General features: G+C 33.0%; 1 protein-coding gene across 12 annotated transcripts in view; it reads right to left on the reverse strand.

Annotated features, from left to right (window-relative positions):
• The window catches only part of LOC105223378 (sodium/potassium/calcium exchanger Nckx30C), a 321,392-nt gene that overhangs the window by 229,816 nt on the left and 74,437 nt on the right, over window positions 1-17,139 (reverse strand). For 9 of the 12 annotated variants that reach the window (XM_011201095.4, XM_049452174.1, XM_049452167.1 and 6 more), the window contains exon 4: window positions 194-804. In XM_011201095.4, coding sequence (XP_011199397.4) covers window positions 194-804 — 611 coding nt within the window. The remainder of the gene's footprint in view (window positions 1-193; window positions 805-17,139) is intronic. The other 3 variants (XM_049452184.1, XM_049452180.1, XM_049452162.1) reach the window with 1 other exon arrangement.

Raw genomic sequence — 17,139 nt, forward strand, 5'->3', positions numbered from 1 at the left:
ATTACTGCTGTGTTATTATTGAAGTTACTGTGTGCTCTATGTGTTGCCTTCTCAAAAATTTGTCAAACGAATTTAAATTTGTTCAAGTTAAGTTTTTTTTTAATCCACATAATTTTGTTGTTGTTAATTGACTTGATCAATTTTTATTAATTTATTTTATTTTTTTTTGCAAAAAAACTTCCCAACTACTTACTGCTGGCATAAGTTGATCTGTACTTCTGACGCGAGTCACCTTATTTTTCGTAACGAGCCTTTTGACGAATCTTTCCACCTGTACGTTCCACTTCATGAAGGTCACATACGCTATATAGATGCTGAATAGGATAAGCGCCTCCCACCAATAGATGAAGTTGTCGCGAAAAAAGTATATTAATACCAGTAAACTGATACTGTAGAATGTGCAATCACGAAATAATGGCCACCATGTTAACGCCAATATGGTTTTGGAGAATAGCGCACACATACCGATGACGAAGAGTATGTTGAATACAGCCGAACCGACAATTGTACCAATGCCAACATCATCGAACGAGATGAATACGCCAATGACACTGGTAAATAATTCGGGCGCACTACCGCCGGCAGCCATAAACGTAGCACCGGCTACATCGTCTGTTATATCCAATTTCTCGATGATCACATCCAGGGAAGGCACGAAGAATTCATCGCATACAATGGCTAGCGCTACGAACATGTATATAACACCGATTATATGACATATAACAGCACCATTTTCAAGCTGCTCTTTGGTGAAGAGATCCTTGGGGAAGAGCGGCGCTTTCGTCACATTCGCATGGGCGGTTTCTAAAATTATAAGAAAATGGTAAGAAATATAAATTTTGTCGATTTTTCAATACAAAAAAGTTTGTTGAAGGATAAGACAATAACTTCGTTTTTTATCGTAATATTTGCAATACAAGTTATTTATTATATTTGGTTTTGTGAGAATTTTTAATATTGTTAATAAAAATATTGTTGATTGTTTAAAAGAAAACTTGAAATTTAGCTCATTAAGAGTCAAACGTTCCAAATTAATTGAGAATTAGTTGACAAGCAGAGTCAGAAAATGCAATTGAACTTGTGGAACAATTTCTGTACTAATTGTTGAATAATAATTCGGGTTTTCTCATAATGTTTTAAGTCATATGAAGGTTATTTTATTTTGTTTTTGTTAAAATTTTTAACAATATTTGGGAAGTACATTATTTATATAGCAAAAATATTGAAGTTTAATTCATTAGGAGTCAAATGTTTCAAATAAATTAAAAATAAGTTTGCCGAGAGCGTCACAAAACGCAATTGAACTTGTGGAATACTTTCTGTACTATTTAAATCATTGGTAATAATCATATTTTAAATATTTTATAATAAAAATGTTTGTTGAATACTAATTTGTTTCTTTTCAGAACGCTTGAAGTCATATGCACGATATTTATTTTGTTTTTGTAAGAATTTTTAACAATATTTGGGAACTACAATATTTAAGTAGCAAAAATATCGATACTTAATTCATTGAGAGTCAAACGTTTCAAATAAATTGAAAATAATTTTCCCAAGAGCGTCACTAAACGCAATTGAACTTGTGGAACACTTTCTGTTCTACTATAGTTACGTAGTTTTAGTTACAATTATACTTTAAGCAATATAAAAGAATTTTATATTTGTTTTAAAAAATATTGACTGTTGTTGGTCGGTCCTATTTTTGTTATTTTAAAATATTATTTTATTATATTAATCAACACGCGGTAAATAATTTTAAAAGGGTAATATTGTACAGCGTGCTATGAATTTTCATATACATAAAGCAATATGTATACATATCGATATGTATAGTATATATTCATATGATTTTGCTATCTTTACACCAAGTTCCATTCATGCGCGAAATTCCTGTTTGATTTTGATATTTCGTTTTGATTGATACAACGGTACATGATTGACAGGCAATTTGCTACTGGTTTGCTGACCAAAAAGTATAATCTTAGATAAGTGCACACATACCACAACAGTATTGTTGCCTTTTATTGTGCATAATCTGTCGTTCGAATAAATCGGGTTAGAAAAATACAATTTTGGAATTTGGTGCGGATTATACAACAAAATCTAATAGTATTATATATTATGCGTTAGCTGACAAGGGGTTAAAAATTTATACAAATAGAAAAGATTATTGGGTAAAATGTTCGTTTTTACCAGATTAAATTCATACTACTTTTGAATCTTTATGTAAAAACCTCTCATTTTAAAACCCAATTGAGAAATTGCGAGAGTTTATTCTCCTTTAATAATATGGAAATGTATGTTATCTCCACTTCTCTGAGTCTCAAAAAGCGGAGAGAAAGAAGAGGGTACATATCGTGGTCTATGCTGATAATGTGACGGTTTCGGTAAGAAGTAAACTCCCAAATACTCTCACTAACTTTATAAAACAATATTAATCGACTTAAACCGATGGGCCGTATCGTGCGGTCTAAATTTAAATGATAGAAAGACAGAGATAGCATTGCTCAGTAGAAAATACCGTACTCCAGAAGTTATGCCGTCATTATTAAATAATACCTGGCTGGTGATAGGGGCAGCCAACGCCAAGTCAAGCACTAGCGTCATTTTACATAACTGCCAATAAACTTGTTCTGTAAGCAACTGTTGCGAAGTCTGCTCTCAGACTGAAGGCATGCTCCCTATTGGGCGCCTGTAACAAGGGAAATGCTTAGTCTCTTAGTAACTTCTCGTTTCTATCCATACCATAGATTTTCGTAATCCTATGGAATTGAACTTAATAACGGATTCTAGTATTGTCTTCCTTACAAGAGATGTATGACAAAGGGGCGGGGTGGACAGCGACGAAGGGATAAGAATTTATATTGATGGGTCCAAAGTGGATAATATAATAATAATAGACACCAAAATCGACAGACTTCCGGTGAGATAAAACGTTAACCAATGCAGGATTGAGGAGCAGGGAATTATCTGCTATAAGCTGCTCCCACACGGCCTAATTACTATGTCAATTCGAATGTCTGAAGCAATCGTCCAACAGCAGCCAGATTTGACCCATAGAAGAGCAATAGAGCTTCATTGAGATCGCCATAATCTCCAGGAGCTTGATGATGATTCTTATATGTCCGCTATATAGACCGAACTTGACACAAAGCGATTCCTACCTGTTCCTGTATATGACTGATTCTGCTGATGGAAAATTCGTATCAATCGACTGCCTCACTTATTTGGCAAAATGGAGGACAGTAAATATTTCATCTTAATCGGGCTGTCACAAAAGAGAAATTGAAATGAAAAGACTACATAGCATGCATTTTAACAGTAAGGGACTAAACTGCCTCGAAAAGTGAACCGGGGTGTTAAGTTTAACTTCAGACAGGAGAAAAGAACTAGAAGATATTCTATTCCGGATTTTAACTAAGAATATAATGCCAAGTATATCCCTACGACTAGTAAATGTCGGCAGACTTAACCTAGAATCCTGTCGGGTATGCCTCAACACGAAACTAAAAAATTGTTCTTGAACATACTGTAACTTGTCAGAATGGTTTTGATAACTAGGGTTCAATACAACACAGCTAACTATACAAGTATTCCAATAAAGGTCCAACCAAAGTTGTAAAAATTGTTTAAGTAACATACGAACCTCTAAATTCTTTAGATCAACCTTTAAGAAAACTGAGAAAACCTTTTGTTTTCAAGGCAATGATATGAATATAAAGATTAAAATTAGGCTTAGGGTTCATAGTAACTCTCAAATCAACAAAGTTAAAAACTTGCTATAGTATATAGTATTTTATTACATAAGTAGAGGCGAATGCAGATTTACAAGAAAAGTACACCGTCTTAAATTTTTCAAATTGTTTAAGTCTGTTTGCAACCCACACAGTAATCACTTGAAGTTTAAGATTTAAAAAGCTTTACGACGTTGTAGACATAATAAAATTTTTTAGGATTCTATTACAGAAGAGACATCGGTAATAGATTGCAAGAACATAATCGTGCCAAGAAGACTACCTTGGGGAACACCCAATAAGCATTAGTGGAATCTGAAAGAGTATCCTCAAGTATTACTCGCTGGGTTCTATTTTAAAGATAAGAAGGTACCCATTAAAAACATCTTTGTTGAAAGTTTAGAACATCTAGTTTATGTACGAGAGTCGAGAAATTTACTTTATCCATACTTAAACTCTATATAATCTAAATTAATAACTGTTATGTTAAAAAAAAAACTCTTTTGAACTACATATGCAACACATAATAAATGTAGAGCATAAAAAGTCTGAAAAGATTGATAAAGATTGCGGTAGGTTTATGTATTTGGTAAAGCAAAAAAAACGCCATCAATATTAATTAATTAAACTCTCTCCTTTCATTAAATCCGCATGTTTTTGCCTACTGGCAGCTTAAACCTATTTATTGCTTGTTAACAATCAGTTAATGGGTTGCAGCCACTCACAAAAAAATTATATTATTTTTTTATTCTTTTTTAGGGTATACATATGTGGATGTAAAAAAGATATATACGAGTACGTATATATATGCATATATTTATGGTAATTACTGCACCCACTCATCTTAAATACATCAAAGGTAGTTAGTGGCAGTGCGAAGATTTAAAGCCGGTATTTGGCTTGAATTTTATTAAGAGTGTGTTTAAAATTGTTTTGGTAGTAAAAAATATCCTCCGTATTAAGGTAGTCCATAATTTATGGACTTATTCGATTTGGGGTTGAAATATGTTGAAAAATTATATCCACATAGTTTCCTTTTCAGCTTATATTAGGCACATTCTTGTACAAGTGTTTATCACACAAAATATAATAAGCTCGTCAAATATCTACGCGACAGTTGATGTTGGTCTTTCTTGATGGCAAATTCAGTTGAGACATCTTTCAATCTTATATACAAAAACAATTTTATATTTATTGCGTGGAAATTTTTGACTGAAAGGTTAATGCAGTGCTTTAATATACCTATTAAATTTAATTAACTTTAATTGACAGTAAAAATATTTCGAAGAGAAGTTATTCAGATGGTAACAATTTAACAACTCTAATCTACTTTCTATTTTTCCAGTGCCCTAAGAATTTTATTTGAAGGGTATTTCCATAATTACTATGGAAACGAAATGGTAACTGAATGCTGAATGCAAATAAAAGCATAACACTAGGAGTTGATGAACCCAATTCCCCACTCGATGATAATGGATTAGACGTTCCATTGCCCAAACATGAAAAAGTTCGAATAGCAAAAGAATAACAAAGCGGCGGGGAGTGATGAATTTCCGGTGAAGTTATTCAAATGCGTCGGCGAAGAACTGATAGGAGCATGTATAAGCTTCTTTGTAAAATATATTCGGACAAAAGCATGCCCTACGATTGGAATTTAAGTGTGTTCTAATCCACAAAAAAGGTAGACCCCACAATCTGCATCATCTACCTTGAGATAAGCCTCGTTAACATCGCATATAAGCTTCTATCGAGCGTACTGTGTGAAGGATTAAGGTCCTGATTGGACCTTATCCGTGTGGCTTCAGACTTGAAAAACCAACAACTGACCAGATATTCTCCATGCGCCAATTCTTGGAAAATACCCGCGAAAAAAAGGATCGACACACAACACCTCTTCGCCCATTTCAAAGCTGCTTTTGACTGTACAAAAAGGAAGAGTGGAAAAAGAAGCTTGTCTGGTAGTGAATGAGGGTTGGACGAAATATCTCCTGTCATTAAACAAACAATCGTCGCATTCGGGACTTGGCTCCCACGTCCCTGTAGACAGTCTTAACTTCGAAGTCGTAGATAATTTCGTCTATTTTGAAAGCATCATTAACACCAACAACAACGTCGGACTCGAAATCCAACGCAGAATAAATCTTGTCAACGTGTGCCACCTTAGACTGAGTAGGCAATTGAAGAATAAAGTGCTCTCTCGACGAAGAAAAACTCAACTTTATAAGTCATTCATCATTCCCGTCCTGCTATATGGTGCGGAGGCATGGACAGTGACATCATGTGGTGAGTCGGCCTTAAGAGTGTTCGAGAAAGGAGCTTTGCGGAAGATTTATGGTACTTTGCGCATTGGCAACGGTGGATACCGCGGTGGGTGGAACGATGACCTGTATGAGATATATAGTACGACGACATTAACATAGTTGAGCGAATCAAGAGACAGCGGCTACGTAGGCAAGGACATGTTGTCCGAATGGAGGAGAACACTCCAGCTTTAAAGGTTTTCGATTCAGTACACACCTCATTTCTGGATAGATCAGGTAGAAAAGGACCTGGCTGCACTTGGTATCTCGAATTGGATCCAAATGGAGAAAAGAGGAGGCGACGGGCGCGATTTTGTTAACTCGGCTATAACCACGTAAGCGGTGTCTACGCCAGTAAAGAAGAAGAATATTTCCAACACACAAATATTAAATTCTTATTTTCTATAAATTTTCAAGTTTTTAGCTCATATCATAACAGGTATACAATAGTTTTGTAAATGTATCTTAAAGTTGTATATTATATATTTGTACATACATGTATGTATATGTATATTTGTAGACGTGTTGACAATAAACTCGTGCCAACACTTTGCCATATACGTCCATATACATATATATCCATATTATAGTTATCTGACCAAATCTATTAACAGTTAAATAATAATCATTTATGCGGCCATTTTTGGTTTGACGATAATGAATTTTATTTTATATAAGGCAACTGACGCCACCCACGCGACGAAATAGCTCGCGCATAGAGCCAACAAAGAGTAGACTATAAACTATAGTATATAATAAATATAACAATATTAAATTTTCTTTAAGAAATTGTATAACAGTTTTTAATATTTCTAAACGTGTATATATTTTATAATATTGTAACTTGATTCATTCCAAATTTCAAAACTCCTTCACTTCGCAAAATCATATGATAACGACTGGGCATAAAAAATAATTAATTCGATTTCTTTTTACATATCACAATTACCAGTTACTTTTTAAATTCAAATAGTAATTTTAATTTGAATGTGCAAATAAATATTTACACATATGTATATTTACAACAACATTAATTCGACTTTCAAAATAAATGTTTTCGCTTAAAACTCTCTAGCAACATGAAAGTGGCTAATATTATTGAAAAAATGATTATATTTTAATGTCTGATTAACAAAATATGACTTTCAATAATTTTCCGAATATTTATTGTGTATTTAAGATAACTTTTTTTATCTTCGGTTGCATAATAACAAAAGTTGTCATCAAAACAAATATGCACAATGACTAAATTGTGAGTATTGTATTTTTGATTATGTTATTACGATGAAAAAACTCAAAAATACTACGAATTGCTGATAAGGAGGCTGAAAATAATAAAAGAAAGTGTTTGCTTACAAACTGGAAGGCACGGCGTTCAAGTGATAAACCTATATATGTACATAGGTATATATATACATATATATATAGCATTGTACTTATATATATGCAAATGCATATTGTATATATGTAATAAGTATGGATATACATCCGTAGAAGTATTCATATGTTCAAGTATGTATATTTCCCACAAGTAAATCGACCTAGTTTGTGCCTACTGCAGAACTAAGTTATTCATGGAGAGTATTGGTTATCGATGTGATCATAAACACGAAAACATTCCACGAAGCGACCGTGCCTCTCTCTCTCTCTTTGTAGTCTTTGTATTGCATTGGCATGCAGCTGGTTGGCACCTATCTTTGTGAACTAAGTACATTAGACTGCGCCCGAAGACGAGTTAGAGTTACGTTCATCCCGATGGCGGGTAGGGCTCTCACGTTACGGCCAAGGACTTTAAACCCATCAGCCTCTCCTCCTCCTTACTAAAAACCCTGGAGAGTTGATGGGTTGGTACATAAAGAAGCCCATTCCAATGGACCATATATCTGGAGCGCAACATACTTATTGTAAAAGCAAGTCAGTGAATACTGCTCTGCATACTATCGTGTTGGGACCTTTATTGATTTTGAGGGAGCTTTCAATAACGTAATTTGAATAGGAGAAACCCACAAGATGGATCTCTCTCCTCTTCTTTTGATCCTGGTCGTTAACGATCTGCTTAAAAGCACTTATAGTCAAAGTTCCTGAGTACCGTTTACGAGTTGAAGCAGAGGTATCTCAGCGTCGTAACAAATTGGGGAGTTGGAAGTGATCTCAACTTCGAGCGAATGTTTCTATGAATCTTATATGAAACCTTATAAATCACGCCAGTAATTTTGAAATAACTACTTGCAGCTACTTTTGAAGCGGTGCTCTCTGTAGTAATGATTTGAGAAGAGTTACGAAGGTGATTTCTCCAAGAGGCAGATCTTACTCTAAAATATACATACATATTTTATATAAAGGTTGATTATTTTTGAACTTTACAATCCGCTTGTAGCACTCTTTTCATGTACGCGTAGACTTCTCTCAAATTTTACTGGGTACATATGGTACTCGTATATCGTACATTAGTAGTCTACAAGAGAAATATATCATAGTCTTTTTATAGTTCATTGAAGTAAGCGGAAGTATGCAGTCTTATCAGTAAATATGAGTTCATAAATATAAAATAGATGTATTAAGTATTTGAGTATTTTAAACATGAGTGGCATATAAGCATGTACTGGTATGGTTATAAAAATAAAAATATATTTTTTTTTGCTGTTATGGAATACTAATTTGGAACCATTTTTATTTACTTGGAGTATGGGATTTTAGGGAGTAAAGTTTATTTTTACACTGAAATAGATAAAAATATATGCAAATTGGTCTTATCAAATTCTTAGGTAACTGTATACATTAATTGATATACATAGATATGTATATACTAATATTTTAAATAAACGATGTTTTTGAGATGTGTGGTTTTCATAAAGAACTGAAACGGATATAATTGAATATTATGGCCAAGTGCTTAACTTTGTTATAAAGACAAGGATTTGCAATTATGTTATTAAAATTATTTTAGGCAAGTGCTTGCAGTGCTTCGGCCACGAGACCCAATTTATAGAACTTATCCACCTAAACAAACTACTTCAAATAAACTCACAAAAATTGTCTAGAGGTGTTAACTCAACCGATCTGGGAGTTCATACCACAGAAACACGACGTGAGATAGTGCACTACCTAAAAATTTCCTTTAATAAATGGATTATTTCATTGGCTGCATAGCAGTAGCGTCGCCTTGTTGAACCAAAGATCGTCTATATCAGCATTCTCCAAATCAGGCATACAAAGTTATTAATCATAGCTCTATGGTGCCTCCCATTGACATTAACATTATCAGTGGTTTCATTTTTTAAGTAAGTTGAAAATAATTCTCTCTGAATTTCAATTATATATCTTCACACTGTTCGATATTTTCGGTAAAAAGTCAACTATAAGCACTGGTACCATTGAGTACTTAGGGGCCGTAACGCTTTCAATTCGATGCAGGCAATTTTTAGTCATAGATCATAGCACATCTTAAATGCAGTATTCGTACAAAGTTTTATCCTGATATATTACTTCATTCTTGATTTGTATACTGGAAAGTGAAAGTTTCAAATGGAATTCAGATTGTGTTATACACTGTGGCATGGGAATGTCAGAATAATCTCACGTGAAAACTTTGGTTGAAATCGGTAGAGCGGGTCACGAGATATGTGGTTTCACCAAAATGTGGGCGGTGCCACGCCCATCGTTCAATTTTTATCACAGCTTCTATATATATAGCTGTCAAAAAGACCAACTCCGAAACAAGTGTTGCTTCATTGAAAACCATTAGTCTAAAAAAAACCTATTGTAACATACGTCATAGCAATAAATCTGTATAAAGATTTCTACATATACATATATCTAAGCATCCAAATCCCACACGTCATACATATGCACTTAGGTAAGAAATAGTTCAATATTTCTGTCTCAATTTCCAAATGTTGACTTGAGTGACTTCATTTGTTCGCTACATTGAAAAGGCGTGGACAATGTGATTGATGTGCAATTGAGGTGCAATTGTCGTTGCCACCTACACTCAAAAACATTGACACACATACAACTAGTTTAAATGACTAGATGCTCCTTAGTTTTTCGCTTAATAAAAGTAAAGTCAATTTGTTAAGACACTCAATTGATTTTATGTTCGCAGCAGCTAGAAAATTATGTATATATTCGTAGATAAATTCTAATTATACAATCAAGAAACTTGTTTTCCTTTTTCGGAACTTTTCTGACAGGAAAAATCTAATAAGGACAAATATAACAATTTACGATTTACTACAACTAAAAAAGTGCTGCCTTCCTATTATAGATGAACGCATTAATGATAGATCGACTACTCTACTTAGTAAGAATTTTGATTTTTCGATAATACCGAAAATATCTGAAGTGCTGTCAACCATTATTTGAAGGAAGCGAGATTGCAAAATATTACTGTAGTTTAAAACTTTGTTTTTTTGCATTTCACTGAACAAATATTAGTTTAACCACACCCTAGATGCGGTTTACTGAGTTTTTATCATTTGTAAATATATATTTGTTTAATTTTGGTTTTGAATCATGCTTAGCGCTTGATAAGACAATGTCATAAAATGCTTATTGTTTATGTCGCAGATTTACAAATAACCGAATATTTAGTTATTCACCGGCACAACAAAATATGAAACATAAACATAAAATGCTATTTACTCAAGTGAAAAAGGTATGTCAAATGATAAGGTGTACCGCTATATTTAAACTTCTTATCTTGAGTTTGTGGTATAAAATGATGTCATCATGAATGTTGAGTTTATATATTTAATAACTAAAATTATCAAAATCAATCTTTTTACTGATTTGATAATGAAACTGCATGAGAAATACATATGTACTACTCAGGAAATAAAGGTAGTGAGTGGGTGCAATTTTTAAGTGTTGATGGGTGTCTGGTAGGAAACATTACATTTACTTAGATAAGTATATATGTAGAAATGGACATTTGGAGACAACTATCGCTGGGACTATGCCCACTCAAGTCCAGTTTAACATATTATTGTGTAGACCATTTTTTTTAGCTAATTGACTGCCAAGTTTAGTGTGTATTTAATCTTGATCTCCCAAATTTGCCAGAACCAGAACAAATTAAAAGGCAATGTTGATCCACTTAATATTCATCAAGTTAATGTTCCGAGATCATCGAGTTGCTGATTTGTAAAAACTTGCTTAAAACATGCGAATCGCAGCTGAACTCTTTTGATAATCGAGTCAGATGATTTATATATAATTTTGGAATACAAAAAGTAGTTAGTAACTACCCTTCTAACCTTTCTTGTTGACGTTGATATCTCTACGAAAATTATTTTCGAAGAAACTTATGCCATTGCAGCCTTCACTCTGAAAAAGTAGAGATCAGAATTTTCAAAAAATCGATTTTTTTTTGCATTCACCTAAAGTAAATGACTTAAAAATATTCTCTGAAAACTGGAAGTACATACGAAAAATACTTTCCGCATTATTCAATGTTTAACAAAGGGTTCTTTCATGCTCTGGAGCGTTCAGCTTAAACTTCAAATGCGTTTTTCACTAAACTATGCTCTTTGAACTTGTCACCAATGAAGCTCAAAAGCTGCTCGATAGATTTCAAAGAACTTTTCCTTTTGAAAACAATATAATCTGGAGCCTGTTCGAAAAATATCTATCCCCAAAAATCTTATTATTCTTATTTTCGGTTCTTCGGTTACAGAAATACCAAACCAAAGGTAACTATGTACCTAAAAAATATACTGACACCAAAAACTGACTAGTTCCGATACCCTCTGGTAAATGTTTTATGACATTTATGTTAATTTTTAATTGCCTGTTTTATTGCCTTAGATTTTTAAAGCTTTCTAAAAACTAGTTTCTGGTAGCAAATTTTTTCCATATGTTTTATGATGCACAAAACATTTATTACATAAACTTGTTATGTGAAATAATTGTGTCAAAACTAGACGTAACTTGTATTTATGCGGTAGGCACTAAATAAATATATTTTATGTTCTTCCAGCACAGATGTTTACTTGTTCAAAAATCATAACATTTTTATTAAGGAAGTGGCTGAGCTAATGTAATAATAATGACATAGGAGCTTTACTCAACTGGTTTATATATTTGATATAACGTCTAATTTTATTTACCGTCTTTGCCACTTTTGGTCGCTGCATTTAAATTCTGTTTTCTTATAGATATCTTATTAAAATATTATAAAATTTTATAATATTTTATTATACTCACGATATTTGAAAACTAATTTCATATTGTGAACTATGTGTTCGATTCGCCACTTTGTAAGTGTTTGGTTGTCGCATATCGGTTTATATAACATGTCGTTCATTCGTTACTTTCGTTATAGAAAAAAGCCTTTCAGAAAGCCTAACCATTAACAAAACTCGACAATTATACAAGCAGTTAGGTGCAAATTAGTTCATTCATAACTTATCAATAAAATAAATCAAAGATTAAATCTAAATACTGAACAAAATAGTTATACTGGCTCTTTTAAATGGTACTTGGCAATTTTAAAATGATAACCAAACTTATTTAGTTATCAGACACACTTATCATTAATACAAGTATTTATTTAAGTAATAAATTAAATCTTAAATCAAATAATGGAGGTTTTATTGGTATTATATTGGTAATAGTACTGGTATTATGATATATGCATTTTTTCATGTGGGATTTCAAGAACTATTGATATAATAAAATAACGCTAACTAATTCAGAAATATAAGATCAACTCTAACGGAATCCCTAATGATCAAGGAAGCCTACATCAATAATAATAAGGTAAATTGACAATGTAATAGGCCTACTCTAAATGTTAAAGAGTAATAGTTTCGGAGATACAGCCTTGAGAACTCGTGCGCTCAAGGCTGGCTAGGCTAAGTGCGACGTCTTTAAACTTGTTTTTCTGAAAACTGTGTTTTTGAAGTCGATTGGCAGGTTTTCTCGAAAACTACTAAGCCGATCTTCATGAAATTTTACACAGGTCTTTGACATACTACAATACTTAAAGCTTTGGACAAGGGATTTTTTCGATTACAACTATTTGAAAAAAAAAAATTTCATCGAAATTGTAATTTTTTTTTGTTAAAATGTCTGCCAAAAATCCAATTTTAAGTACTTTTTCGTTCAAGTTCTAAGTTAAGCTTTTAACTAAAACACGTATTTTTTATTTTAGGTGATTCCGTAAGATGTCATCCTGCCAACGCGGGCGCATCTTTTTTCCGAGGGGTTACGGAAAGGGCGTCGCAATGACCAAGCTAAAAATATTTTTTCCCTAAAATTTCAGAATTTTTTTGTTAATTTTGTAACAAAAAATTTTAACAAAATATTTAATTTTTTATATGAAAAAAAAATGTTGGAAAAGGCTGTCTTTTACCCGAGGAAACCCATATAACACGTTAAAGCCTCATGCGAGTCGTCCATCCTCCTGTGTTACTGACGATAACATTGAAAAATTTAAAGAAACAGTGATGGAAAATCATCCTGATGGTAATAGAGATTTGTGATATCAAAGGATATTTTTTTCATTTTTGTCACTTTTAACTCATTTTGGGTATGAAGCGTGAAGCTAGTCTCGTTCCAAAAAAACTTAATCTTTTGAAAAACGACGTCGCTGTTTGACTATGTACATATGTCATATCAAAACTGTTTAATAATCTGTAATGACGCACCAAAAATTAGCAGAAACCGAAAAACAAACTTCAATGAAGACACTAAAGGCCTTCCCACTCAAGACTTGTAACCAGTGTATGGAAATTGGGCTAACCGTTAACATGCTTGTAAGGATTTGTAATAAAATAGTGAAGATGTTTTTTATTTAATGCTTAATTTTTATCACGAAAAAATTCAGTTCCAGTATCCCTACAAATGCAGTAGTGAATTCAGCTTCGAAGCGGTAGCTAGCTCAAGTCTCAATCAATTTCAATTAATTTAACTCAAAAATTTCTTGAGACTTTGGTTTATGTTTTCAATTTACTAGGGTGCGTTACTTGATTTGTGTAACAACGAGCAATTAGTGAATGAGAAAAATTAATAAATGGAAACACCAACAGGTTTTGGTGAAATGTTCAAAAATGGAAAGTTCTTCAAAAGCTATGTTTCCTTCAACTACGTTTACATAATACTAGTAGCTTAATCTAGAAAGAAGGAATATTAAGAGTAAAAAGTCCGATTCACGGTCAGAATGAATACCTCGGCATGCTCAGAATTTAAATCCGTTGGAATATATACATTGTTAACCACCGTTAGTTCTCTCGTAAAAGGCTCAATAGTATGTACGAATAGGTCTAATATGAAGCTTATAGAAGATAAAATACGAGAATGGAGTAGAATTTTTCAAGGAAAATAACACGAATTACATACATTTTAGATATTTTCTTAGTAATAGCTGTAAGTTATACTATACCACATATGATTCACCTAACCAATAAGACTGCAGCAGCTAGCTTCGGTAATGACTAATAGACATTAGAAATGACAGAATGCCGATGTTGTAAGCCTTCTAAGCTTCCACAGATTTTGCAATTTTGTATTATTACTTAAAAATTTTTTAATACAGTTGTAAATTATACATTTGTAATTGTATTGAATAGTCGCTAAATGGAACGTCAGCGAATCACCACGCTACCCAACGCACACAAATTATCTGAAAGCCGCAAATGACTCATCGTATAAATGTAGCGCACGAGTGCAGTTCACAATACCAGCGAGTGCATGTGTCAAAAATTGTTATTGTTATTAAAACATACAAATGTGAGATTATGTGATTACTTATAATTCAGAGCATATGAAAGCACATGACGTTGATATGAGCAAAATAAAAGAGTAAAATATGTTGAGACGAGGAAAAAAGAAATGAAAATCGTTAAGGCAAGCTATACGAGGCGAACTCATAAATGTATTTTGATTGGTTTTCAGAGAGAGGCGAAATAATGCAATAACAAGAGATAAATAAATAAGAAATACAAATATATGAATGACTGTAGATGTTGCGCGCCGAAGCAATAAGGCATTGGGAAGGCAGTCGCATAAGAACGCATGGCTTATGACATGAGCAGCTGCAACATAAAGCGAAAAAAGCAAAACAAAAAAAGAACATCCTAAACGCGGATGTTATGTAAATATACCTTACACAGTTGCCTTTCTTGTAGTATAAAAGGGTATAAAAATATTTAACTTGATTAGGATTGGTCAGGTTTTAAATTCAGCTATATGCTATAGTGGTCCGATCTAAACAATTTATTCAGAGATTGTAGTGTTGCCTTGAAGAATAATCCATGCCAAATTTCGTGAAGATATCGAGTGTTTTCCATACAAGGACTTGATTTCGATTGATGAGTTTGTATGACAGCTATACAGTATAGTAGTTCGATCTGACCAAATATATACGGATATTATACCGTTGCGTTGAAGAATAATGCGTATTAAATTTTGTGAAGACATTTTGTCAAATACAAAACTTTTCCATACCAGAACTTGATTTCGATCGGTCAGTTTGTATGACAGCTATATGCTATAGTAATCGGATCTGAACAAAATGTTAAGGATTTATAGTATTACCTTAAATAATAATTTTCGCAAAATTTCGTGTTGATATCTTTTTAAAAAGAGTAATTTTCCATATAAGAACTTGATTTTGACCGATTAGTTTGTATGAAAGCTGTATCCTATGATGATCCGATCTGTCCGTATCCGATGAAAGCGTAGCTTTTTGGTAAGAAAAGGATGTGTGCTAAATTTCAAGGCGCGAGCGAGGCGAAAAAGCGAGGGACTATTTCGTGTATTTACAGACGCTGTTCAGGGTATAAGAACGCAGGAAACTGAAAATCACAACAAAAGCAAATCTTCCACTGAATATTCAAAACAGCTTTACTGTCACTCTCAATTTGAGCGCACAGCACCAAATGTGGAGCCGCCACTGTACTGTCGTAGTCAACGAAAGCACAAAAAATGTGAATGGCAAATTTGCAATGTTGTTGTTGTTTTCACTATGTTTGTTGTACGAAATACATAATTCAGCAAAGTGGCGTAGGTGTTGTGCTGTGGGGATTTCACACATTCAAACGCATATGCATGACTTAGTGTTGTTGTGATTGTTGTTGTTGCATTTTTGTACTTTTTTGTTAGTGCGAAGATAGTGTGGTTGCTGTTGCTCAGCGACTGACGCTAATATGAATATGATGGTGATAATGATGAAGTTGGCAGTGACAAGCGTATAAGCATTGAGTGCTTTATTTGCTGTTGTTGTATTTTTTTTGTTTTCTCACACTCTATTTGGCTTTGACTTTGACTTTTTTACTCGTTTTGTTTCTTAGCGTTTTGTTTTGTTAAGGTGTTTCGCTTCATTGGCGCTGTTGTTGTTGTTAGTGGGCTTTTTATTGTTATCTACTGTGTTTGCAATACTACTGTTTGTTGCTGTTGTTTCTTACCTTTGCTGACTATGCGCTGAGTGTGCAAAGAACGTGTATGAAATTTTATTAACAAGAATTTAATTTGACTTGAAGTGGATCCGCATATGTTGAACGTGCAAAAATTATGCTGTTGTTGTAGCTGCTTTTATTTTATTTTTGTTTTTGTTTTATTTTATTTTGTTTTTATTTCGGTGGTAGTTCGGATGGGGTCAGTGGAAGGCAAAATGATGGGTCAAAGTATATTTTTTGTGCTTGGTTGTTTTATATAAAAAAAATATTTGAGCTGCAATTTGGTTTGATAGGTTAGAATATTTTGAAAACGACCTTGAGATGTTGAAGATGTTGTCTAAGGTTTAATTATATAAATTTGTGAATGTTTTACAAAAGATTCACTGGTGTTAAAATTACTACAGGGTCAGGGGTTATATCAGAGAACAGAATAACCTTATATATTCTCTGGTTATAGCCACTTGTGAATTTCAAATAACCGATTTTGTTATATCGAATGCATATCGTATTTTCCAAAAATATTAACGTATTTTTCTGAATTCATTGTTTTAGGATCTCAAAATGTTAAACTCTTTTCCCTCAGAACCATGTTTTCAGAATGAATCAGGAACGTTTTTCCGAAAGGTCTGAATCGATCGGATACAAACTTTCATATTATTATTAATACATATGATGGATAAGGTAATAAATATTTGATAAAAACTT

The sequence above is a fragment of the Bactrocera dorsalis genome, chromosome 1 (genome assembly GCF_023373825.1).
Source record: "Bactrocera dorsalis isolate Fly_Bdor chromosome 1, ASM2337382v1, whole genome shotgun sequence".
Taxonomy (NCBI): domain Eukaryota; kingdom Metazoa; phylum Arthropoda; class Insecta; order Diptera; family Tephritidae; genus Bactrocera; species Bactrocera dorsalis.